The sequence below is a fragment of the Prinia subflava genome, chromosome 1 (assembly GCF_021018805.1).
Source record: "Prinia subflava isolate CZ2003 ecotype Zambia chromosome 1, Cam_Psub_1.2, whole genome shotgun sequence".
NCBI lineage: Eukaryota > Metazoa > Chordata > Aves > Passeriformes > Cisticolidae > Prinia > Prinia subflava.
This window is the reverse complement of record NC_086247.1, coordinates 134,197,956-134,224,166: the sequence shown is the minus strand read 5'-3', so window position 1 is coordinate 134,224,166 and position 26,211 is coordinate 134,197,956. Positions and strand designations below refer to the sequence as shown.

At 38.9% G+C, this 26,211-nt stretch overlaps 1 protein-coding gene across 7 annotated transcripts in view; it reads right to left on the bottom strand.

Annotated features, from left to right (window-relative positions):
• Positions 1-26,211, bottom strand: part of CACNB2 (calcium voltage-gated channel auxiliary subunit beta 2) — a 247,575-nt gene that overhangs the window by 149,634 nt on the left and 71,730 nt on the right. Inside the window, exon 1 of one of the 7 annotated variants that reach the window (XM_063413321.1) lies at positions 13,135-14,024. The exons of the other annotated variants lie outside the window; for them this stretch is intronic. Coding sequence (XP_063269391.1) covers positions 13,135-13,215 — 81 coding nt within the window. The 5' untranslated portion in view covers positions 13,216-14,024. Of the gene's footprint in view, positions 1-13,134; positions 14,025-26,211 lie in introns of those variants that run through there. 7 annotated transcript variants of the gene reach the window in all.

Genomic DNA, 26,211 nt, shown 5'->3' with positions numbered 1-26,211 from the left:
ACCTCAAGTTAGCCTTCAATATCTAAAGGGATCTGACAAGAAAGCTGGACAGGAAATTTTTACCAGAACGTGCACTGATAGTACAAGCAGAATGGTTTTAAATTGAAGGAGGGGAGATTTACATCAGACATTATGAAGGAATTCTTCACTGTGAAATTGATGAGGTACTGGAACAAGTTTCCCAGAGAAGTCATGAATGCCCCAACCTTAAGTTCAAAGACTATCACACATTGTAATTAACTAATCTGAAATGTCTGAGTTACTGCTAAAGAGCTTTTTCATTCCTTTTCCTTAAAAGTGATATATTTACAACAGAGAATTTACAGCATCAGGAGGAGAACATCATTCCCCAGACCAACGTGCTCATTCCTTGTGATGTAACTTGCAACACGAGGAGTTCCTTTTCCTTGGAAACTGTGTAGTACAAAAATACAGTAGTTTCCATTAGTGTGGGAGCATGCCACATTTCTCATAGGATTCAAAGTATTTCCCTAGCAACAATAAACTTACAGCAAGGATACAAGGGAATAGTTAAAAGCATTGGCAGTAAGTGAAAAGAAGTCCTTAATTTACAATCATGAGCTAGTCTGTAACATTCCAGTCATAAATATGTAGAAATTACTCCAGTGATTTAGACCAACTGGGGTTTAGATTTCCACTGACGTGATTTTTAATTTTTTTTTTCTAAACAAGGCAATGTGCACGTTTTTAAGATTTTTACTTATAAACACATTTCAAAGGAGGTACTTTGAAAAATAAACCAGAAACACTGTCCCTTGAAACAGGTCACTTACAAAACTTCTCTTAAAATAATCTCTTTCCAGTTTACCAAGATGATAAGGGAAATGTACAGGAAAGGCTTCAATTCAAAAGCCATTTCTTCATGAGTGCTTAAATCACCCACAAAAATAGTTTAAATTAAAACCTGCATCCTCACTGGGATCTGATCTCTTAGCATGTTGTTGTCTCAGCAGCAGTTCAGATTTAGAGGTGCCAGTGCCTCATTTACCCATCAGCACATGAACCCTTTTCCTCCCCCTCCCACCAAACCTGCACTTGTGTGCACACAGCTTGCAGGTAACCCTAGCAGTAAGGTGATGTAAGGCCAAATTATCTGGCCAACACTGTCAGACATACCAAAATTTGGACAAACTGGAAAAAAAAGTGATTAGGGGACAGCTGTCTTTATGGATGAGAATCAGGGTGGGAAAAGGGAAGAAACTAGGAAGAAAGAAGGGATAGTAAGAGATGGAAGATTGATGCAGTGACTGATGGTGTTCGGGGGTACTTATCAAGTGACCCCAAATCTGGGTCCTCCTAGCAGCTTAGAAATCAGGGTGCTGGCTTAAACTGTGCTAGGCTATTAAGAGGGACTGGCTTGGCTTTGGACAGAGGAGTATTTCCCTCCTCACAGCCACCCCACTGCAGCCACGCACAGCAGCTGAACACTCCACATGCATCCCTTCAAAACCCCACAGGGCAGCAGTGCCTGGTCACACCACCCAGCCTGCAGCCCCAGGGACTGCAGCCTTGGGGCTTCTGCTGGTCACTGGACTTGCTGGTGTAAAATAAACTTCCCACTTGTTTTGGAAAGGTGAGACATCAGTTTTATAATTTAAAATATTTCCAATCCAACAGTGTACAGAGGTGACTGACTGATAACTTGAGATTTTCTGATAGAGGAGAACAGTCCAATAACATATGCATTACAGTGCAGCCCACATACCCTGTCGTGCAGCCCACATTACTGTCATCCCTAATGCAGGTGAAAAGACTGAAATGTCTGATCTGGTGACAGTGGAGAAAGATGTTTTGTGACTGATGCTATTTTACTCATCACAAATATAGTATAACCATACCTCCCATTGTCTTGCAGTTACACAGCACACAGAGGTTACATCAGAACAGATAAACTGACTTCAAACAAGCATTCAGAGATAATTACTTAACCTTACAGGACAATATTAAGCATTTGACAGAGCTGACGACATTTGAAATGATACTTGAGAGTACAGTTTGTTCAGAACAAAGTTGGAAAGTCATTTAATAGATTTTGCTCTACCACTGTGTCATTCTGCCAGGAACTGAAGAGCACATCCCCGCTCTGCCCTGTCCTCTCTCCTGCTGCTTTGTTGGCCAAAGCACTGGGAACACTTCAAAGTATCTGGCAATCCAACATGTTTCTACTTACTCTTCATATCGGATCTCGTAGGAGAACTCAATTAAGTTTATGGTTTTTTGTAAGTGACCTTGCAAGGGCACAACTGTCAGTGCTGAAATAGCTGGCACACAGCTTGTTTAATTTCTGTTTACAATGGGAAAAATTTCCTAGCATAATTTTCTGTCATATTGAGAAGCATTTTACAGTTATAATAAACAAACAAAAATTTGTCAGAACTCTTAAAATTAAACTTAAGTGAAAGTATTATAGACCCTATTACTACATTAATAATATATTAATACTACATTAATTTTTTAACAGATGTTAAAACAAAATTGACATTTTGTTTGTTTTCATGAAAGAATGCAATTTGTCAGTTTCTGAATTAAAAATCTCCTATAGCTGGCAATGGGTGATGATGTTTCTTCTTCCTACAAAAGAACTTCTCCTAAAATATGTTAAGAGGAAATTAATATCTATTCCATAGTTATATATTTTGCCTCATTAGCTTTATTCTCTATCAATTGTTAATGACATAATAATGTCTTCCAATCACAGTATTCCATGCACATATACTCACCAAGTACTTACAAATCTGTTTTGTCAGTGTTTAGAAAGAGATTAAGACATTAAATACAATCTCAGTTTCTGTGTAATATAAACTATGATTAAAAATTACGATGAAGTGCTGCACTCTTTTCTAAGTAATAAATGAAACAGAACCAAAAAATTCGTTGTGTGTTCTGTGAGAAACAAGGTACAGTATATGAGCAACTTTAAAGTCTGCAAATCAAGGTTTTTGTGAGGACAAGAATAAAAGAATTCTTGATTTGAATGCTGCACAATGGTGCTTCTGCCTCATATTCATCTGTCTGAATCGCATCAGACCATATTAACTGTTGTTCTAATTTCTGACAACTAATAAAGGCAATGATTATGCTGAGGCATTCCAGCAACATCCCATCTCCCTAACAGGCAAGAACAGCTCTAAGACTAGATTGAGATTATGGTTTACAGAGTAAACAGTTTCTCAAAAGATTTCATATCTAATTCATGCCTTCCAATATGAAATAAATAAAGAAGTAGCTAGCAGAAGCTGGGATAGCAGTATTTTCTTTTCCCTGCTCCTTTTGTGCTTTTGGGATTTCATTCTGTTTTTTATGATGTCTTTAGACATTCTTGCATCTTCAGGGAGGAACTTTGAACTTCAAGGACATCTGAATGGCTCTTTTCAGACAGAGTAAGAACGTTTGGTACTTGCAGTTAACAACATGAAATCACATTCAGAAGTGCAGCTATGAACAAATCTGTATAATAATATCTTGCACATTAGTGCACTCAAATGACCCAACACAGTTATATGCCGGGTTTGTTTTTTTTTTTTTTTTTATGAGAGCTTCCTCTGAGTCTTAAGGAGATTATCTTCTTTGAATGCATCTATCTCAAATTGTTTACTAGTCTTATTTTAAGAAGTGATATTTACTGTTACTTAACAAAAATATCATTCTTATTCACAGTAGGAGTACCTCGCACCCTAGGCGGTGCTTCATGTCTTCCATAGAAGCACACAGGTAAGGTTGGAAGGGATCACAGAGAGTCATGTGGTCCAACCTCCCCACTCAAGGAGGGCCATTCCAAAGTACGTGGCACTTTGGAATGTGTCCAGATGCTTCTTGAACATTTCCACTGAGGGAGACTCCACTCTGTCTCTGGGCAACCTGTTCCAGTGCTTAGTCACCCTCAGGGTAAAGAAGTTTTTCTTCATATTGAGGTAGAACTTCCTGTGCATCAGTTTCTGCCCATTGCCTCTTGTCCAATTGCCTGGCACCCCTGAGAAGAGCCCGGCCCATCCTCTTGGCACCCTCCCCTCAGACACTGAGGGGATAAGGGCTCCTCTCAGTTGTCTTTTCTCGAGGCTGAACAGGCCCAGCTCCCTTCTTTGTTCAACATAGGTTAGATACAGAGGGAAATCGGAGAATGAAACCTCAAAATAACTGGAAGACCCAACCGAGTCTATTGCAGAAAATATCAAAATGTCTGTTGAAGTTTATCAAATTTAATTTACTTAATAGATTGACAACAAATACTGTGCATTCAAGAACCAGGTTCTGTAACATGGGAGAAATCTCGCAGAGTGGGATTTTCCTAGAAGAAAAGCCACAGACAGGTTGAAATGAGGAAACAGCATTCAGCCTGGAAATAGGGTGAGAATTCAATATACTGTATCTATAACAGCACCCTGATACTTATTTACCAAAGCCAACATAGACTGAAAGAAATGAGGAAGCAGATTGGGAAGTCAGACATAAAGGCCATCCCTTAAGGCCCTGAAGGGCAGGCCTCACTGACAGGCTCTACGTACAGTCCCAACTTTTGAATTCCAGAGCTTTTACAGTTCTATTTACTTCTTTCCTGGTTTTCAGGCAGAATTATCTTCACTCCCTAATGTCCTTTGAATCTCTTCTCTCATTTCCGCAATGTTTCCACTAGTGACTGAAAGCATTTTTAAATCATGTATAACAGAAACGAGAGATTGTCACTGCCAATGTGTATCTTGGGACTGTTGCATACTCTTCCACATAAGTAGCTTTTTATTTGTACTATTTTTTTTCCTCCATGTGTGGGACACCTTTGCATATCTTTGTCCAGATTTATCTAATCTAGTAATCAACTGATATATTTTGTGTTAACCAGTGTTGATGCTATTTTTATTCTGAAGAAGACATCTTACTGATATAGCTTACTGACAATTGATGATCATCTAGAGAAACTATATTATCTGTGCTGGTGGTTTTTTGGTTTTTTTTTACTGTGGTAATTTTTATCACAGCTTTTTCTACCACAATAAATAATAAAGATGCATGGTTTATTTGGTTTTGTTTTCTGCAGTGTTATATTCAAATGCTTCTAAACATTCAAAACCAATTTCCATGAGGAAATCCTAGTTATAGTTTCCTTCAAGAACAGGTGGCTTGTAAAAACAACTTAAGAAGACTTGAAAGTAATCAGTATCCCCTATGAATTCAGTGTAAAATAATCAATGATTAGATAAAAAAACTCCAATGAATGAGTATACATAGCAAGAAATAAACAGATACTGAATACTTTGAGCATATAATTTCCATGAAATTCTGATCAATTGTATCTATAAACTTATTACTAAAATATGGGCACACTTCTTGAACATTTCTCATGAGCCTTTTTCATTGTATGCATAATTCTCATTCAGTATCACACATTACTTGAAGAACAGTGTAACTCCATGGGATATAACAACAACTGGACATTACATGACCTATACACATGCAGAGTCCCAGCTGAGATGTAGCAACTCTGCTGAGGACAAGTGTTTTTGAAAGGGAGCAAGATGAATTCAAACAGAAAATTATACAGCCTAAGCCTACAGCACTAAAAAAAAAAAAAATGAACACACCAAAAGCCAACAACAACAAAAACCCCCACCCTATCAGCTGTAACATTAAGCAAATCCGAAAGATGAAAACTTCTCCATCTTCCTCAGTTTTTACAGAGTATTCCTAGGCTGCAGTATGTTCTCAGTCCTAAATGTCCACTATCCATTCTTTTGATTACCTTTCTGTTTCCCTTGGCTACCATAATTTTAAGAATAATTTTCCCATTACTGCACTATTTTGAGTGAAGAATTCATAAATGCTTATGCAGTTACATGTTTAAATTTGTCATGCATCGCTGGAAAAATAAACCATTTACACTTTATTCACTCTGGGCCCATTTATGCCTCTAGAAATACGAGATGTAGCTGAGAATTTGGCATAAATTGCAACCCCAGTCAGTTTTAATCTTTGCAATTCAAATATAGAGAAACTACATTATAAATTTATATTGCAAGCACCTCCAATTTTAGTAGGGGCAAAAATCTTAGGAAACTAAAAAATGAAATTACAATAGAAATAACTAAACCACTGGAGTATACAGCTGGCATTCCTGTATCCAGATTTTAATGTCTAAGACCAGTACAAGTACTGCTGAGTAAAACAGGCACAATTTCCTTTTGTCCACAGATGCATCTGTAATTTCACTTTCTATTTCATCTCAGACAACATTACTTTTGAACTAAAGTTTGTATTTTTTTCCAACTCTCCTCTGTCCCAGAAAAACTGAAAGTTTCTAAAAATTTTAAGACACTTCAAGGCAGCTCAAATCAGTTGTGACCGTGTCAGCTGTTAACTTCTGCTTTTTTATTCAGTCTTGATAGTGGGGAAAAAACCCCACCCTAACTTTTACATCTTAAAAAGTGGAAAGGATATTCCTCTTGCCCTCCCCATTATATCTGTGAGGTTACAAAAGCCCATAGAAATTTGAAGCAGCAATTAGAAATCTGTGGTAAATGCTTGTGCAATAAGAAAAAAATACTCTTAAGTTAACTTCTCCCTACTGTATGAAGTCAGTCAACAGCAACTTTCTACCTTTAACACAAATCACCCTCAAGACTCTTTAAAATTGCTGCCTGGTAGTCACGACCTCAGCACACTGTACAGAACTGCTAAAATTAATGATCGCTTCCAATTTGGAATGCACCACCAATTTATTTCTCAGCCTTGACTGCAGCCTTGACTGTCAGAGATCATGCAGGCTGAGTCAGGCAGAGCCATGGACAGGGTGCATCCCCCCACACAGCCCAGACCTGCAGTGCCAGCTGCAGCCCCAGCCTTGGCACAGGGGCTGCCACGTCCCGCAGACACCGCCACCCGTGCAGCTCTGCTGTGACACAACCCTGCCTCCCCTGACTCAAGGGAAAACTTTCAGAAATGTCAAGGGAAGCGAGTCCTCTAGCTTACAGCAGACTACTTAAAGTTCTGCATGTCCGGGTGACCTTTCTGCTAATCAGATTATGAATGTAGCCCCAACCAAAATCAGTGGGAATTACACTGATAAATAAGTACAAGAGAAAACAGAGGAAGGGATAATATGTGGCTAAGCTCTGTGCCTTTTCTTTCCTAGTGATTTGAATCCCCTGAACTTTCTCCAGGACCACTAGAGCCCCGTGCAACCAAAGGAAGACAATCCAGCAGCCACAGGAGCTTTCACAAAAGGTTTGCCTCTGAAGGATGGAGACAACACAGACCTGCCTCTATTAATAGAAAAAAACCCCTGCCGACAGCAGAGAGAGCAAAACGTGTCATAAGAAGTTTGTTGAGGAAGCTTGCTCTGTTACTCAGGAATGCTAAGAGCTATCTCCACTGGAAACTGAGGACTTGAAAAGAACCAGAAAGAAAGCTAATTACAATGTCATTTCAGTCAATGATTATTTGGCAGCATGAGTATTATTTCACATTAGCACACACTAGACCAGGACAAGACAGAACCACAACTGCAACCCACCAACTTACTGAAAAGAAACAGAACTTCATAAGCAATGCAACACACAGGATTTTTTTTGTTTTGTTTTTCACCAATAATTTCAGATAAAAAAATATCTACAGCTGTTTCGGGTATGTCAATCTTTAAATGCCAAGGGCCATGATTTATTTAAGGATGAAAGTTCTCCATGCAAGCTAGAGTTGAATAACCAATTGTATTTTATGCCACATACCCCTGCAATTATTGCATGGATACAACTGTATAGTCCAGGGAGATACAGCTGCAGTCAGGAGCTCTCCATAGAGCTTCCATCAAACCCTAGCTTACCCTCCTTCAGTAACATTTTAAAAGAGTGCTATGAAATGAGCAAGAGTTTGATTCCTTTTTCACAGACAGGTGAGGTGTGTACCTTCAGTTTTTCCTGACTCCATGCACTTCTGCAGTCTCTGCACAAGATCAATTCTAACTCACAGCAGAGCAATAGCAATAGCAATAGCAATAGCATGCCTGTGAACAGCAGGTACTTCTCTCCAAGGATTCCTCTCATCCATGTGCCTCAAGAACCTCAGCTGAAGAGAACTCATCCGAAGGGACCTTTTGTCCTCTGTTGGAAGCACATCAAATTTCATTTGTATTACCATTATCTTTCATGTTTCAGGGTAAACATGAAATCATCCTCAGATAACTTTCCTATTATTTCCAAGCTTTTTCCACTGTCTTTTCCTTTGAACTACTTGTTTCATTTCCTATTTTCAAGTTGACCCCAAGTGTACAAAAATAGACCTCTTAATGTAGCCACATCCTCCTCTTTGTGTTTCTGCATTTGTTTAATCCTTCCTTTCTAATAATATCGCATATCTTAAGATTCAAAGCTCTATTTTCTTTTCTAGCCTTTTCTTTTTCTCTCTTTTCTCCCTTAGATTTTTATCCCCTACTCTCTCTTTTTATTTGACTATATAACACTCCACTTTTTCACATTACATGATATTTCATGTATATTTCACCATATACATTCTATTTTTCTTCTTTTTTTTCATTCACTTTCTGTACCTTTGTAACACTGCATGTATCACCACGTTACTTTTAAAGTAATAACATGACATAGAAACATCAATCCCACTTATTAGCTGAGGGAATTCACCAGGAATTATAATTTCATTAATTACATAAAAGTCAGACTTCCTCCTCTGTAAACTCCACTCCTTTGAACCTGAGTGATATAAGGTGTGCAACAGAGAGTTATTAAGTAAGAAGACAGAGATAAAAGATACTGTGCAATCAAGAAGATTTATCTCCTTAATACTCACACTGACAACTCAATTTAAATACTAATAAAGGCAGAAACATACTATGTGTGCACTCACAAGCATCCTACTAACAGTAACAGCAATGCAGCAAATTTCCTACCCACCCCAACCTGTGTTTCAGGGAAGAAGAGCTACTCTCCCAAAGAGCCACACAGACTTTGCTCTTTTTTTGCACTGAGTACCACAATCGACAACTACTGACAGCAGCTCTACAGCTTTCAGCTAAAGAGCTAGAATTTATTTTGGATATTTGTGGCTCAATGACCTTTCTGCTCAGTAGGTTGCCTTGGCATAGAGTCAAGGTTTGCAGCCCTCCAGCAGGGCTCGTATGGCTCCAAAGGCCAGAGGATGCTTGGATAGGTAAAAATGGCTGTAGTTAGAACCCAGAGATGGTGATACCCTTGAAAATTACATCAGGTCACAATTAAATGTCTTTTACAGAATACTGAAGGTGCTTACTCCTCCAATATACTGCTGTAACAGACTAGCCAAGTAGTTTACAGAAACCATAGGGGAGACATCTTTCATTAACCTGCACAGAACAATATTTTGAAGATGCTATAGTAGTTCAATTTTCCTTTCTTTTCAATTCTCACAACCATCTGATGCTTAGGTAACAAAACATAGTTTAAAGAAATATACCATGGCCCATAGATGCATTTATTATAACCTACTGGCTTTTCCACAGGTCCAAGTCCTACCTACGGTCATCACAAAGCTCAAAGGTAGCTTTGTTACATAAAGTAACAAACAATCAAATTGCTTATATGAGACAATGAAAATTAAATTTGTGTCAATAGGAGTCAATTTAACAAAATTATTCCATTAGGGATAATTAAATGAATTCATTTTGTAAATCAAATATAAAAAAAACCCAAGGCTCTAGATGACAGATTTTACAGTTGTCTTGTCGAGGTCAGCCTCAGTTCTTCCCAGTGATTTTCAAAAATATTCACATGTTGCAGCACCAATAGCCATTAGAGAGAGAAAAGTGAAAACATTCTCCACATAATTTCAAGTCCCCACAGCTCCTAGAAGATCATTTAGTGCCTTTAAAAGTCAAGACCCCACACCTCTTGGTTTCAGCACAAAACCAAGGCTGATATTCTCAGAATCTCTATCAAAGACATGGAGCTGTATCAAATGGTATCTGAAGCACTTCTGGGAAAGAAACAACAGCTCACTAAAAAGCAGATGACTCCTTAGCCCTTGAAAGACATTAGATATTAACTTCTAAGCCTTGCAATTTCTGATGCCAGGGTGCTTGGAGCAGTCAGAGACTGTCAGACACACTGGTGCACAATTTTAGCAAAGGTTGTAGAAGCTGACTAGTTTTCAAAGGCTGTAGGTTTGGGTTTTCTTTTTCACAGGGGAAGGCACTCAGGTAAGCACCTTGAAGCCTTGAAGAGGAACTATAAATTATGCAGGCAGAAGGGTTTTTGTAAAAAGATACACCAGCATAGCATGGTTTCTGTCCTTAAATCACGATATGCTAAAGATACAAGGATCAAATGCCAACTGCTGTTACACAATAGCAAAGATTTAGCAAACACTGATACAGCGAAGTAGTTGCCAAAATCTTGAGTTTTAAGCAGGCGCAAATTAAACGGAAATTTCAGTAGATGTTAAAGCATCTTGCTAGATTACAGCCAAAATATTTATCATGCACTTTTATCTTTGTGATTAAGCCTGGGACCCTTGTATTTTCATTGCATATGAACAAAGGTCAAGACCCAATCCCCAGACAGGTAAAACTTCCAGAGTCAAAATCCAGATTTTCGAGGAGTTGAAGTTAATCTCCATTTGTTAAGATTTAAACCAAGGGATACTCTGAGCAGGTATCGAATTCTCTAAGGTGCCCTTGTACTTCACTGTAGGGTATGCCAGATTTTCAAATTAAAGCATTAAATCCCCCCCACTATTCCTTTTCACTTGTTTTAAGCACCCTCAGAGCAATAGGTATTATTTTTCTCTATCAAAGTACTGGTCACAAATTATACTTACTCAGGAAGTGATACCTTCCATCACTCAGTAGGGAATAACTTTTATATTATATTGCAAAAGACAGATTAAGCGATCAAACACACCCCCAAAAAATCCAAAGGGAAAGAGATGAATGCAAGACCTATATAAAACTATCTTTACCCTTTTATAAGCACTAATTTCTTTGTTTTGCACAAACAGCTATCCAGTCACAATCATAAATTACTAATAGAATATGCTTAATTAAAAATGTAGTCAGAAATCCTTACAGATAATTTTTGCAGGTTTATTTGTGGTTTTCATTTAGAGGAAAAAATGGTACATGAAGTAGAAGTAATCCCAGATGCTACAGTGGTTTGGACACTGCATCTATTTCTTTATATAGCACACAGTTGCAATCATGTAATTTGTCATTTTTGCACTGGAATTTTCAAATCAGTTTATAGTTTATACATTTTACATGCACAATTCTGGGTTTAGTGAAACAATTAAAGGTCATTAATGTCTGCAACATAGGGTTATGCTATGACAGATAAACTCTGTATCCATCACCCAGTTGAAATGATTACCAAAATTTACCATTTTCATGACAACATAGATCTATTTCATTTTTTTAATGCAAATTGGTAATGAAAGGATAGAGAGCAAGAAAGGAGTTATTTATTTTATCTTTGGTGACTATTGCGCAATGTAAAAGTATGGGTAAAAGTCGGTATTTCAGCATTCTCCAACACAATCACCAGAAACAGGTATTTGAATACCTACATATACCTTAAATAGCCAAACCTGGAGCCCATCACAGCTGCAGACTTAGAAGATTTCTACTTCCAAGAAGAGACACACTGTGTGTGAGCAGTTTATCCCTCCGTACAGAAATTGGGGGATACAAACATCTTTCAGGTAGGCTCATATTCAACCACAGCCTACTTCATGGACACACTTCAATTTCTAAGTAATCTGAAACTTAATGAATTTTCAGAGGAGGGAAGGGAAGGGAAGGGAAGGGAAGGGAAGGGAAGGGAAGGGAAGGGAAGGGAAGGGAAGGGAAGGGAAGGGAAGGGAAGGGAAGGGAAGGGAAGGGAAGGGAAGGGAAGGGAAGGGAAGGGAAGGGAAGGGAAGGGAAGGGAAGGGAAGGGAAGGGAAGGGAAGGGAAGGGAAGGGAAGGGAAGGGAAGGGAAGGGAAGGGAAGGGAAGGGAAGGGAAGGGAAGGGAAGGGAAGGGAAGGGAAGGGAAGGGAAGGGAAGGGAAGGGAAGGGAAGGGAAGGGAAGGGAAGGGAAGGGAAGGGAAGGGAAGGGAAGGGAAGGGAAGGGAAGGGAAGGGAAGGGAAGGGAAGGGAAGGGAAGGGAAGGGAAGGGAAGGGAAGGCATCTGAACCTCAGAGCTGGCAAAAACATCCTTTACTCCTGAACAACCCCAGCACTGGTAGACAAGGTAATGCAGTTATGGGTAACACTTGGGGCAAGATCTGGGGCTCAGTGAGGTCACTGAAGAAGCCTGAAGCTATCTCCTGAGCAGTTGCCAGCATTTCCAGGACTCTGTGTGGAACTGGGATTTGATGATATTGTGTTTATTCGGTGGAGCAGGCTGTGCGCTGCTAGTGTTGTATAATCATACATGATGGGGGTGAGCAAAGGGCACTGTTAACTCAGGAATTATATTTCATGGCTTACTTTATTCCTCAACAGGAATCCTAGTTTCTCAAACACAAATATTGGGTAAGTACAAAATAACTATATATTTTCTTACAAAAGAAAAAAGAAGAAAGTCAACAGAAAAGTCACTGAACATGGATTCCCTCATCCCACTGTGTTTTATAACTTATTACAATGTACCGAAACAACTCCTGTGACTTTTAAAACAGTGTTTAAAGATATGAATCATACAACATAGAACGCCTACAGTATCAAACCACTGAAATATAAAAACTTAGAAATTAAACTACAGTTATTCATTAATCCCCTCAAAATCTTTTAACCTTACTTTTTAAGCCTTAAGTCTGCATCCTGAAAGCCACAAAAAAATTCAAGTGATTTAAAAGTACGTAGCACAAACCCTTTACTAGCATAGATGGAAAGTATATATAATATACAAGTAAGTAGGAAGTCTGTCATGGTTAATTTCCTAGTACAGTTCCTTCAAAATATCAGTATTCAAAATAATGGGGTTTTTTCCTTAATTTTTAGAAATATTTTAAATAATTCTGATCTTTAATGACTTATAATCTTTTCATCTACCTTACACCTCAGTCTAAGTTTATACTTCCACAAATATAGAGAAAAGCATATTCATATATAGTTGAAAAATCCATACTTATAGAAACTTTGTTCACACTTCCATACTTACCCAGGACACATTTTTAGCCTTGGGTGTTTTTAGCATGGCAACATGCAGGGCTGAAACGACCAACAACAGCCCCACCAGCATGGAAAGTCAGATGGAGGAGTAGTCCAGGTGCCTTGGTTACCCCAGGGTGTGGAGTTCCTTGGCCTGGCTGACACAGGCACGCTGAGCATGTGGTCAGGTAACAATAAAAAAAGTCATTTTTCTTCCCGATGTACAATCCAATCCAACTGAGACATGTCTGCCTTCAGCAGCAGCTGGCTGTATTTCTGTATATCCATGAAATCCAAAGTTGGCTCTTCCCTTTGAAAAGTTGAAACCAAAAGTCAAAGGGACTTACAGACACTTCACCTGCCCAGTGAGAAAATGCGGAGTCCAGTTATCCTCCAAGCTTCCAGCCAAGCACCGATCCCGCGGGAGAATGAAGCCCAGCACTGGGAGCCCCTCGCCTCCAGAGGCTGTCCAGGGCACACACAGCTGCTGCTGCGCTGTTTAACCGCTGCTGTGCCCGACTCTCTCCCCACCGCAGGATCTTTGCAGTAACACGGAGAGTTCGGATCTCGGTGTCAGACACGCTGCCCGCGGCAGCCGGGGCGGTACCTGTTGCAGCGTGCCCGCGGTGTGCTGGCGCTCCGGCCCCGCACAGGGCACCTGTCCTGGCAGTGCCCGCCGCACCGGGCCCGCCGCCGCACCGACACAGCCCACAGCAGCACGCACGGGAGAAAATCACTGTTTCTGCTCGTTTCTCTTTGTTCCTCTGCCCTTCTGTCCTTTTACTTTTACCTCCTGTCAATCTAGATTACCAGTGCAGATCCAGGCTAAATTTTGCAACTATCAGTAGTGATTAGAGTGAGTTGATTGAAATCGGATTATACAGGAAGACCTCTGCTCCCTCACTCAGCACACGGGCCAGAACCATTTGCAAAATACTTACGCTTCACTGCACAGCATGAGAGCATTTGGAGCAGTCCATTAGAGGAGAAACAGTGCAGGAAACAAGGCAGACTGCACTGCCTTTATAAACGAGAGAAAAGGGATCCTGTTTTCGGAAGCCGCATGAATTTACAGGGGAGAGTTTCAGACCATTTCCAGATGGAAGAGTTTGTTGGAGCCTCACAGATTCACCACAAAGCATCAAAGAGCAGCGCTATGTACCTACAGTGCTCTGTGCACATGCCTGCTACTGCTCACAAGTGCATCCCGTCCAAGTGCACCTACGTGGCATCTGAGCACTGCTGGAGAAGCATCATCCTTCCCTGGGATAACATCTGCAAATCCTACTGACAGCATCCACACAACTCACCAAGAGAGTTTAATTCAAATGTGCTTTTTCCAAATTCAAATGTGCTTTTTCGTTAAATGTACAAGGAAGGTGACCTACCTGAACCATATTCAAACACATGTATTAATTTAAATATGAATACGAGCTATGAGGTAAAAAGGTACAGTACCATCCTAAAATATTGATATTTTATCTTGAAAAGAAGAAAACAAAAAATAGAAAATAAGATGGTGACACAGAAAGGGGGGCAATCTGATAAAAAGCATTAAAAATGTACAAAATTAAGTCCAGCTGACAGACACTGTGAATGTGACAGACAGATGCAGTCTGCATGACAACATACCATTTTTCTAGGGCTTCCTAAATAATAACTTAATATTATTATCTACTCATGATACAGACCTAGATTATGCTTTAAGCATCATCTGTTGCTTTACACTGATTATTTAATGTATTTGCATAAATGCAGTGGCTTTATGATTGCAAGAATTCAATTTGTGGATTGTGATTTGTGTTTTGTTTGTGGGTATTAAAATAATATTAAGGTCTTTTTCAAGGTGGCAGCATAAACATTTTGTTAAAAGAAACTCTAGAAACTGCTTATGTGACTGGAACAGAGATAAAATGTGTGTATTTCTCACTGCAAATGACTATCTGATTTTTAAATAATTACAGTTCTCTGCGTATTTCTAGTCTACATTGTAGATAAACAGCAACCAAGTCTGGTACACTCTGCATTGCATATACTGGAAAGAAGGTTTATATGCACACTGTTTTTAATTAGATCCTCCTCTTTTTCGTAAACCTACTCAATCTCATGGAGCTGAAGCACTACCTGTAGCTTTTAAATGATTTGGACTCAAATAAAAGAGTGGATGATTGCCTTCAATAGGTGCACTGAGATTCAAACTCCAGTAGTTGGACAGGTGGAATACAAAGGTATATGACTGGATCTAAATCCAGCACTGTGGAACCTTTACACAGTGAAAAATTCTCAATGAGATCTTAAGCAGTTATTAGAAACAGTTCTGTTTCAAATATACCATGTCTAGACATATTAGAGAAATTATTCACAGAGAAATTGCTTTATTCCTTTCTGACAGTTAAATAATATAAGTCTAGAATCTGTTGTTACATTACCATCTAACACAAATGTATCCTACAGTACTGTCACTGATATAGAATTAGATCAGATCTGCCCCTATATACTGTGATAATGAATATACACTTGGCCCTATACATGCAAGCTGAAAAACAGCTGGCATTTGAGCTTTCTGCTTCTTAATATTAACTCAGTTCACAGAATTTTAGAGCAGCAGCTGCTAATGGCTTGCCAGACGTGCTCAAATAAAATGAACTAAATTTATTTCTTCACACAGAAGGATTTTGAAATACTGAATTTTACTTTAAGCTATGTATGTACCCATACATACTTTAAGTTACTGCCACTGGCACGCATAAAAAAATCCTATTGCTAAAATATGATGAAATAAAGACAATAAAGGTTGAAAAATTAGATGCTAAAAAGCTTGAAAGTCCAGAAATTAACCCTGTTGTAAGGAGGATCTGTGGTGCAATCTTTAACTCCAGAGGACACAAATCTCATTGTGGAAAACAGAAGGTCCTCATAAGAGGAACAATGCTGAACAATAACCCCAAAATGACAAATATTCTACACCATGCATCCTCTCCTTTCTGATGTGACACTTTTTGTACAGTCCCTGCAACATCTGATAACTTTTCGGGCACGTTTTCAGAAGATGCTTGTGAGGGAAGCTGCTGCTGTTATTCTCATTTGATAGCTGGAATATCATCCAGACGAGTCCATTAGTTAATGAGGAATCTAGTCTGAGAGGATTCTGGTCTGATCCTTTCAAGAATGTAACATTCTGTAATGCTTTCTGTATTTAGAGCACACTTGTGGACTTTGTCTGCACCGCATACTCAGCAGTTCTGCAAACAAATCTTCATCACTTAAATTTTGAGATCACAGACCTGTTTTAAGCTGGGTATTCCCAAATGGTGGTTCACAAGACACTCAGACTATTAACAGAATTTCTGATTTAAGCAAAATGTTCAGTCTTGCCAAAAGCCAAGTAAGCACCAAATCTGTTTCCATTTTACTCATAAAACTATCCTCTCTCTTCCTGCCTTACCATTGTTAGCTATGCCTTCAGAAAGAAAGTGATGTCTCACATCAAGAAAATTGATTTTTTTTCCCTCAGTATCAGCCATCCAATGATGAATATAGCTGTAATCTAAGAAAAACAGAATTTGGTTCTTAGTCTTTAAAATACCTCATTGCAGCATATACAGAGAATTCTAGGATGTTTTAGCTTTCAAATAACTACCCTCTAATCTCAATGCTTTCTTATGCCAGGTTTTCCTTTTTAAAAAAGGTTTTAATAAAAGTTCCAGCACCATCACCACCAGAACAGAAACCACATGAATGTATGCATTGATTTTGATTGCAACAAGCTTCACAGCCACTGTCCTCAGTTCAGAGCTGTGGTTGAAACTGATTTGTTACCCAAATCATTCGTTTTGTCTCTTCAGAATAAGCAGATGCTGGAATTACTGTGTCTTCTCTCTAGATATAAAACAGAAATAAGACCATGACCTTGCAAAGAAATGCTGCCAATTTGGTCATTAAAGTTTGTGAAGCAATTAGAACATTACAAGACTGCACTGCTTAATGAAAGTCACTGAAGAAAAGCCTTTGCATTCATGACACACCATGACATGGGCTGCCAAACCATAACTGCTGTTCTTTACAGAGAGAAATAAATGGCCAGATCACAGAAAGGATGAGACATCTGGTCAGTCTTCTGCTCGCTTGATAGTGGGAAGACACTGCAGCTTTGGCACCGTGCCCTCCAGCTGCTGTCCCCCACAGCTCTGCAGCTCGGTGGTGCTCTCCTCCCTGCCACCAAGGGACTCCTGACTGCACAGCCCCCTTGCTGAGGTTCCCTCCAAGCCCTCTGAGCCCCAGCCTCCTGTCCCTCCCCTCCAGCAGTGCTAGCACCACCCAGCCTGGCCAGCCAAACAAAGGACAGCAGCAAACCAAGCCCTTCCTTGCCGGAGGCAGATCCCCACAGCCCAATCATATTTGTAATTAGTGTTTCTCGAAGGATCAGCTTATTTCCTGTAATCTCATTCAAAATAAAAATATTCTGGAATATAGGCCATGGTGGTAGAAACCCTCCAGAGTCAATGTAGCTGGGATGAACGGAGGAGTCAGGCAGCAAGGCAAGAAGGCTGCTGCCCAGCTGCTACAGCCCAGCAGAGAGGGAAGAAAATGGGCTGCATTTACTAAGAGCCCCAAAGTGCAAAGCTGTAAAACCAACCAAAATTCAGATAACTCAAAGTTTGATTCAAAACTAATTCTTCAGCATTTGTCATAGTTTATAACCATCATTCATATTTTCAAAGTATATTATCTGAGAAACTGCAGCTGACTCAGATTATGTTTCTTAGGATAGGAAGAAATTCTATGGATATTAATAACATACAGTATCTGTTCCTGTAGTTAGTTTCTAAGGTTGATAGGACAGAAACTTCCTTCCATATCTGTCCTATTCAGCAGTACAAAACAACAAAGTTTCCTAATAATGCAGGAAAGTGTAAAAAAATTGGCTCACCAAAAAAAGGGAAAACAAAAAATATCTGATTTTTACTGGCTTCTGCATCATGCTTTAGAGGTAAATGAGAAATTCACATTAGATATTTATAAGTAGCAAATTAATTACATGCTCACGGCAAAGGAAAACTTAAGAGTATGTAAATGCAGTATTTCAGTGGTATTTCAGTTCATTGTACATAAATAATAATGGAAGTACTAAAAATACTCAAAGAACTGAAATTTAAGAGTTGGTGAGTGTCGGACATTAAATTTTTTCAAAGTTTCTAAGAAAAATAATCAAAAGAAACTATAAGTAATCCACAGCAAGGCAAATCAAACCTTTTTGTAAAAGAAAAGTACTGCATCTTAAGAAAGTTATCAATTCCTGAAGTAGTATATTAATTCTAATAATGCTTCTATGAAACAAAACTCCTCAAAATTCCTTGGTGAGTAAAAAGAATTCTCATATCTCTCTTATTCAAATGTATTAATTGTTTCTGTACCTGAAAACTTTTGTACAATTCTTACATAAGAAAATCAAAAGTACAGCAAGTGCACTATGGGATCTACTATCCCAGACATCCATGTGCATCTCTCATACAAATATATATATGCTAAATAAATGTTTTTTAATGCAATTGTTTGAGTAGCTGTGTAATATTCTTTACTATGAGTTACTGACATAACTCAAATATTTTCTTTTTTTATTTCTCTGTTGTCTTATGACCATTCAAACAATTCCTTCAGAATACACACAGAGAAAAAGAGCTGACTTATTTGCAATATTTTATACAACAAAACAACAAAAACATTGTACGCACACAAGCAAAGCCATGAAAAGTATAGCAGAGCTTGGGGAAACAAAAATTTGTTTTAGCTTTTTATTTACTTCTAACCCCAATTAAATATACCTTTAGATGATCCTGTTTTCCTGGGGCTATCAACTGAAAAATGTCATGGACTGAAAAGCCAAATACTCTGGACTACAGCAATAACAGTTTATTGGATGTTGCCGTTAGACAACATTATTAAGCATTTCAAGCCCAAATTGCTGAAAACAATTAGGAGATTAGAAGATTGACATTCAAAATCACTACTAGAACTGTGAAAACTTTTCAGAGAGACAGTTTCATTTTAAGCTCCTACAATGTTGTCTTCTAGTCAGTGATATCAACAGTGAAAAGCCAGTTCAAATCAGAGCCTGTCCTACTATGTCACATCATTCCTTAGGGACAAGCACCATATTGCAAAGCACTGATTTCAAACCAATACTCTCAAAAATGCTATTAAAAGAAAAGATTGCAATATTTGAAGACCATGCATCAAGAAATATTCTGGCTTATTTTTAATTAGCATTTTTTAACAGCATTTTTAAAATCTCTCTTTCCTCATGCCTATTTCTTTTGGCTATAGTCAAAATGGTATGATGGATTTGTACCTCTGCTTCTCATGTTATAGCACCTACGTGCAGGGAAGACAGCAGGAGTGGTCAGAGCAGGCAGCCCAGGACAGATCAAGGGAAAACACTTGGCTCTGGCTTAGAGTACCCTTGTAGTTAAAGTCAAAGACATATTCTGGGGAGAAAAGGCAGAAGAGGGGACAAAGAAAAGGTAATTAAATGAAGTTCAGCTTGGCCAGGAAATATTTATGTATTATATACACAGATTATCCTCCTGGGCTGCCCAACACAATCCAATATAATCAAGAGTAGTGTACTGGAAAAAGGCCACAAATTACGTCATCCTTCATGCACCAAATTAAATGTTGCAGCAGCAGAGGAAGCTCAGGAGCACATCTCAGGCATTGAGGGATGAAAGAGCTCAGCACATGACACAACGATGGGCAGAAATTCATGGTTAACAGGAGTGCCTTGTTGTCAGCAGTGCCAGAGTGCTCTCCTGAGCTCAGAAGAGCCAGTGGCACAGACCACTCTGCAAACCCAGAAGAGGAAAAATGGGAGAGATTCTTACAAAGCTCATAACCTGCCAGAAACATCTTGATCTCAATATGATTCACAATATGTAACACTGAGGCTGCAGTCTTCAGTTTAAGCTGGTGAGCAGGCAGCATTGCTCCAGCCTCCTTCTCCTCCTCAGGAGGAGGCAGAAGGAGGAAGGAAGAGGAAGGAATGTGCAGGAGGAGGGAGCTGCAGCAGCACAGGCAATGGCTTCTCCTGGGGTCTCTACTTTGTCCTCCTTCAGAGCAAAGTGCAGCCACTGGAAAAGTCTTGAAATTTCATTTTCACAAAATGTGTGAAGCCAGATATTCCCACTGATCTCTGAGACTTTAGAGCATTTGGAGAACAGGTTTACCTAGCACAGCAGCAGCCCACATGTTCCCATATATTTTTCTTGGCGCTGGCCTGGCACAGACATCCCACCTCAACGAGCTGAAACCAAAACAGGAGAACCAGCCTTGGTGGCTGAAAATAGTCCTGATCATACCTTCTCCAGCTTCCTGGAGTTTTCATCTTGTTTTGGCAAGACTCCAATACAGTTCCATCAAATAGGCCTTAAATTCATCCAATTTACTTGCCCTGGGCAATAGACTTTACACTATTGACTTGTGAGTAACTGACACACTTTATTTTCTCATGCAGTTCTTATTGGGAAAATGAAACAATTCCCAGTCCAGAAAGAAGGAATTTCTTGTAGTCAGTTTTTCCTTGGCCCTAATGGTCACTGTCACTGGCCAGCCCTTCAGCTTGGACAAACTGATCTGTAACATCATGACAACAATCCCACACTGCACCACTCAGTTTGGGAAATACACTCAGTTCTGAAGATCAAAATGGAAAAGTTAACCCATTGAAATCACAGCTAGAGTTTTGCATTTACCTCAATTATTTAGTTATTTCTATTCATAGAATAATAGAATTTTTTGGTTTGGAAAGGACTTCAAAGATTTTCCAGTTCCAAGGCCCCAGCCATGGGCAGTATGCCATTCACTAGATCAGGTTGCTCCATCCAACCTGGCCCTGAACACTTCCAGCGATGGGGCATCCACAAATTCTGTAGGCAAAATAAATTCTTATATTAAGAACTGTTAATATAATTTACTGTATTAAATCAAGGAATGAGATTGCAATCATTTATTAAAAAATAAAATGGAAAAAAATCCACCTTCTAGGGCAGAAACCCACATGTTACGTGATAACAAAGTGACAGAGAAATTGTTCCCAATTTGTGATTCATACACCTTTGAGAGACTTGTCACACACAAAAAAAAAAAAAGAATACAAGGTCTAAAGAAATTACTGACACGACAAGTTTTATTTTGTGGTCTAATTTGTCCCCTTTTAGCATGCTTTAAATTTACAGCATGAAAGTACAGAAACTGAACAAAACCCACAGGCACATGCACATGTGATCATCATTCAATCAGCAAATTGCTTTGGGTCCCACTGACTTTGGCAGTTTTACAAATTTTTTATTTCCAGCTGGTTGAACTGTTCTTGAACAACTTTTTTATTTTACTACAGTAGTCATAAACCCCTTTTCTGTCTCATCTACCATCTATGTACTCTGAATACATTTATTTTCTCTAGAATATATATCACTTCCCTAATGCCAAACAGCTATACTATCCCTTTTGTATTTTTACAGTATCTAAGAATTTTTTCTGCCTATAATCATGCCATTTCTCTAAGAGTACAGAAAGTCTTTCTGTTCAGTGTTCCTGAGAGACAGCCTCACAATAACAACTTGTACTGTGAGCAAGCTTTGCACAAGAGGACAGAGATTTTTCCTTTGAATCCAGCCAGAGCTCTGCCATGGGTGACTGCAGAGAGCTCACTGAACAAAAACCACCTCTGTGATCTCTGCCTGTACTACAGGTAAATATCACTATTTCTGGAAAGAGTTTTTATCTCCTCTGCTCTGTCTCCTTTTTATTTCACTCTTTGAAGAAAAGTTATTTCAATTCATGTCCAAGGTTTATTTCAGTCTACAGTACTTAAGCATTTTTCTCCAAAATTTACAAGGATCACTTTATCCAGCTTAGAAATGTAACTAAGGCTGGGGTCAACTCCTTAACAGTAAGTAACTGTAGTAGCATGAAAACATGATGACACAATGTCTTATCCCTTTAAATCCAAAGCAATTTCAAAAAAGAATATAAAATAAAAGGAAAATATTTGGCATAAACATATTTTCAAATGCACACCTGGAGGAAGGGTCCCCTGCAGGAAGTCTTGTGTCTGCAGCTGGCAGAAGCTTGACAATGGCAAGGTTGAGACAGGTCACTGCATTTCAGACCAGGAGAGATTGGCTGTGCAACTCTCCACCTTTCCTAAGAAGCCTTCTTAATGAATTTTGGGTTTGGGGTTGTGTGTGTTTGTGGAATTTGTGGCAACACACGCCTTACAAAGAGTGCTGCTCTTAGAAATACTAAACTATCCAGTGGTAACATCTGTGGCTCACAATGCAAAGAAAACAATATGAAGAGTATATTATGTAAAACATATAGGTCACATCAACAATTGGAAAAACACGAGGTAAACAGAAAATTTTTAAGTAAGGTAAAAGCAGAGGAACCTTAGAAAAGTAATCACAACTTACTAAAAAAGCTCATGAGAAAATATGGGAAAAATACTAATAAAGAATAAGAAAGATATTTTGACTGGGATAGTTTCTGGAAGTAACAAATGGAAATAGAGAAGCAATAAATGAAGCAAGATGTTTCTACTGAAAATAGAGGTATCAATGTCTGCTATAGTGAACCAAGTTCTCAGCACAAACCCATAAGCAGAAAAGATTATAAATTGTGAAGATTTGAAGTCTTATTGCTAGCAGTCTGGTAATAAACTCTGAAATAGACTTTACAGAGATGATGAACAACATGAAGTATTTCCCAGCTCTAGAATAAATAGGTCATTATTCCCATAAAGACAGTAATTTTTATTACTCTGTAACAGATCAAAGTGTGGAAACACTACCTTCAAATTATTTATTTCCAGGAGCAACACAAACCCCAGGAGCATTCCATCTCTTGCATCACGCTCTAATGCCACACAGATTGCTCCAAGCCACACATGCACATGTGAACATAGATGCATGATTGCAAATACACACTGCAAAACATTCTTCAGCTGTTAAACAAATGCTGTTTCATCCAAGTGAAGCAGCAGAGTGGTTCCATCTAGAGGAAGAGTGTGTAAAAACTACTCATGCCTGATGACTAGCTATTTTTAAATAAAGAGTAAGCATAAACCATTCTACAGCATACTCAGTAAAAAGGCTACCTGCTACCATAGCTCCACAAATGCTCTGTTTCATACACAAGTGTGTACTGCCTGCTTGGTTAACTGGACAGAAATTATATTGTCTCAAGCTCCAGAATTATTAACATCTATAATCAGGACAATCTGCTTCTATGGATGATACAATTCAGGATTTCGGGTCTGTGAGAGCACATTGCTGGGTCATGTGGAGCCTCTCATCTACCAACACCTTCTCCTCAGGCCCAAGGACACCAAGTCCTTCTCCTCAGGGCTGCTCTCATTCTACTCAGAATAATCTCTTACAGCCTTTACCTGTTCTTGGGATTGTCCTGATCCAGCTGCAGGGCCTTTTACTTGGTGTTATTAAATTCACAGTGTAGGCCCAGGCCCATCTCTCAGGTGGAACAAGATGCTCATGGATGTCATCCCTTTCCTCCAGCATGTGGAGTGCACCACACAACTTGCTGATGTCAGCCAGCTTGCTGAGGGAGATCTTTGCCCCACTGCCCATATTGTAACAAAGATGTTCAACAGCACCAGTCCCAAAACCAACCCCTGGGGGATTTCACTCATCATTGGTCTCCCCTTGGGCATTGACCCGTAGGCCACAATTCTTTGAGTGCAACCCCCAGCCAACACTGTATGTGCTGAGTTATCCATGTGTCAGATCCACGTCTCCCCAGTTCAGAGATCAAGATGCTGTTCTGGACACTGTCAAATGCTTTGCACAAGTCCAGGTAGATTCACAAATATTCTTTACTGGAAGGGCCCCACAAGGATCACTGAGTCAAACCCTGAGTGAATGGCCTGTACAGGACTAAACTGTACAGGACTGAACTCACAACCCTGGTGTTATTAGCTCCATGCTCTGACCAGCTTGCCTCATTCACCAACGCTGTAATCGAGTTAAAGAAATACACCAAATCTGTCAGGCATGATTTGTTCTTAGTAAACCCATGTTAGCTATCACCAATCATATTTTTATTTTCCTTGTTCTATAACATATAGAATTATGTTTCCCCTTTTCCAGTCTGTGGAAAAAGGGAAACATAATTCTCACTGGACTGCCATGACTTCTCACATATGATTGATAGTGGCTTGGCCTCTTCACCTGGAAGTTCCCCCAGGATCCACAGATGCATTTCCTCAGGGCCCAAGCACTGCACACCTTCAGGTTCCTTAGATGGTCTCAAACCTAATCTGCTATAGCAGGCAGTTCTGCATTTTCCCAGTCTCTGCCTTTGCCTTCTGTGACTTAGCTGGTGTAGCTGGAGCATTTTTCAATGAGGACTGAGGCAAAAAAGCCATTGGCTATCTCAGCCTTCATGTCCCAAATACCCAGGTCTCCTGTTTCTGTCTGGAGAGGTCTCACATTTTCCCTTGTTTTTCTTTTATCATCAATACACCTATAGAAGTTTTTCTTTTTGCCCTTGACATCTTTGAGCAGATTTAATTCTATCAGAGCTTTGTTCAGAAAAATTTTCTCTATTCCTTCAACATTCTGACGGAAGGGGATGTTTAGTCACAACAGAACAATTACAATTGTTTAGTCAGAACAATTACAAGACTTTTTCTAGAGGTGTTTCTACTCAGTGAAGCACTTTTGCTATGTCCAGCACTTTGTGAATCTATGTTTTCTATTCAAACCTAAAAGTGTTCTTTTATTTTCCTCTCATTTCCCTATTACTGAGTTACTAATTTTGCCACTTTGGTTTAGTATAAAGATAGTAGGAAAGACATTAAGCACGGCATCCTTCCATAGAGAATTCAGGGTACTCAATTAGTACAGTAAGACACTCAGTTAATTTTTCACAACTTCACACTCAAAAAAATTGTTATGGAATGCCAACTCATCAGAAAATGTATTAAAATTGCCAAGAACACTTAAATTTTTCTTCCAGCATTGAGGTCAGTAAGTATTGTATTCAAAGACACTGTACTCAAGAAGAGCAGAAAGAAAAAGAAACTGCTGAAAGGAAAAAAATATATTCAGAAAAGAACAGAGGAACCAATCCAATAAAACACTATGAACAAAGGAGAAAAACATTTTACCAAATGAGGATTGTCAAGTTCACTGTGTATGAACTAGGAGAAAAGGCAAAGGAGAAAAAGATGAAAAGAAATGAAATGTGAAAATAGGTTACATTTTACTTGTAGCAATCTTTTAAGCTAGTTTTAAGTGTTTATTTTTTAACAAATACTCTTTTTTTCAGGTTTTGTAAAAAATATTTTACTTCTGCAACTATACTTGTGCAGCAAGATTCTCCTCGATTCTCCTTAAGCTTTGTGGAAAGCTCCCCAGGCCTCTATCCATCGGATTTTTTCACAGCCACAGGATGGATCACTGGTGGGTTTGGAGGCAGAGGTTACAAATCCCAATTCCCACTTACTAACTCCAAGAGTCTAATCATAGACCATCCAGTGACTGAAGTGTACAGATTGTTGAAAATTTGCAGCTTATCTTCAGTAATATATCACAGGTTTCAGAAAACACAAAGCCTTTTTCAAAATACCTTATCTAAACACAGCTTCAGAAAACTCTAACATAACATTCAAGTGCAGGGTGCTACTGATGGAGGAAGAGTTCACAAGGGAAGGCTTCAAGGGAAGTTGGTTTCATACATCTGAGCTTTTCTTGCCAGAAACAATGCAAATAATGTCACTACTTTGATATACCCAAATTAGCAAGGAATAACAAAATAATGCTCCAGTTAAGCATCAATGAAATAGAGATAGAATTACCAAAGGAAATATGAACTCAGCATTAAGAGATGAGGGTAATGAAAAATAATTAAAATGGGGCTCTCTAATTCTTTACTTCAGGAAAAATTTAAAACTGAAATTTTACATATTTTAAATCTATTACTCAAGCACTTACATTATAAACAGACTGAAAAAGGGATGACAATGGGCCCTTATTGCAGATATTGTCACAGTATTTAATCCACCAGCTAT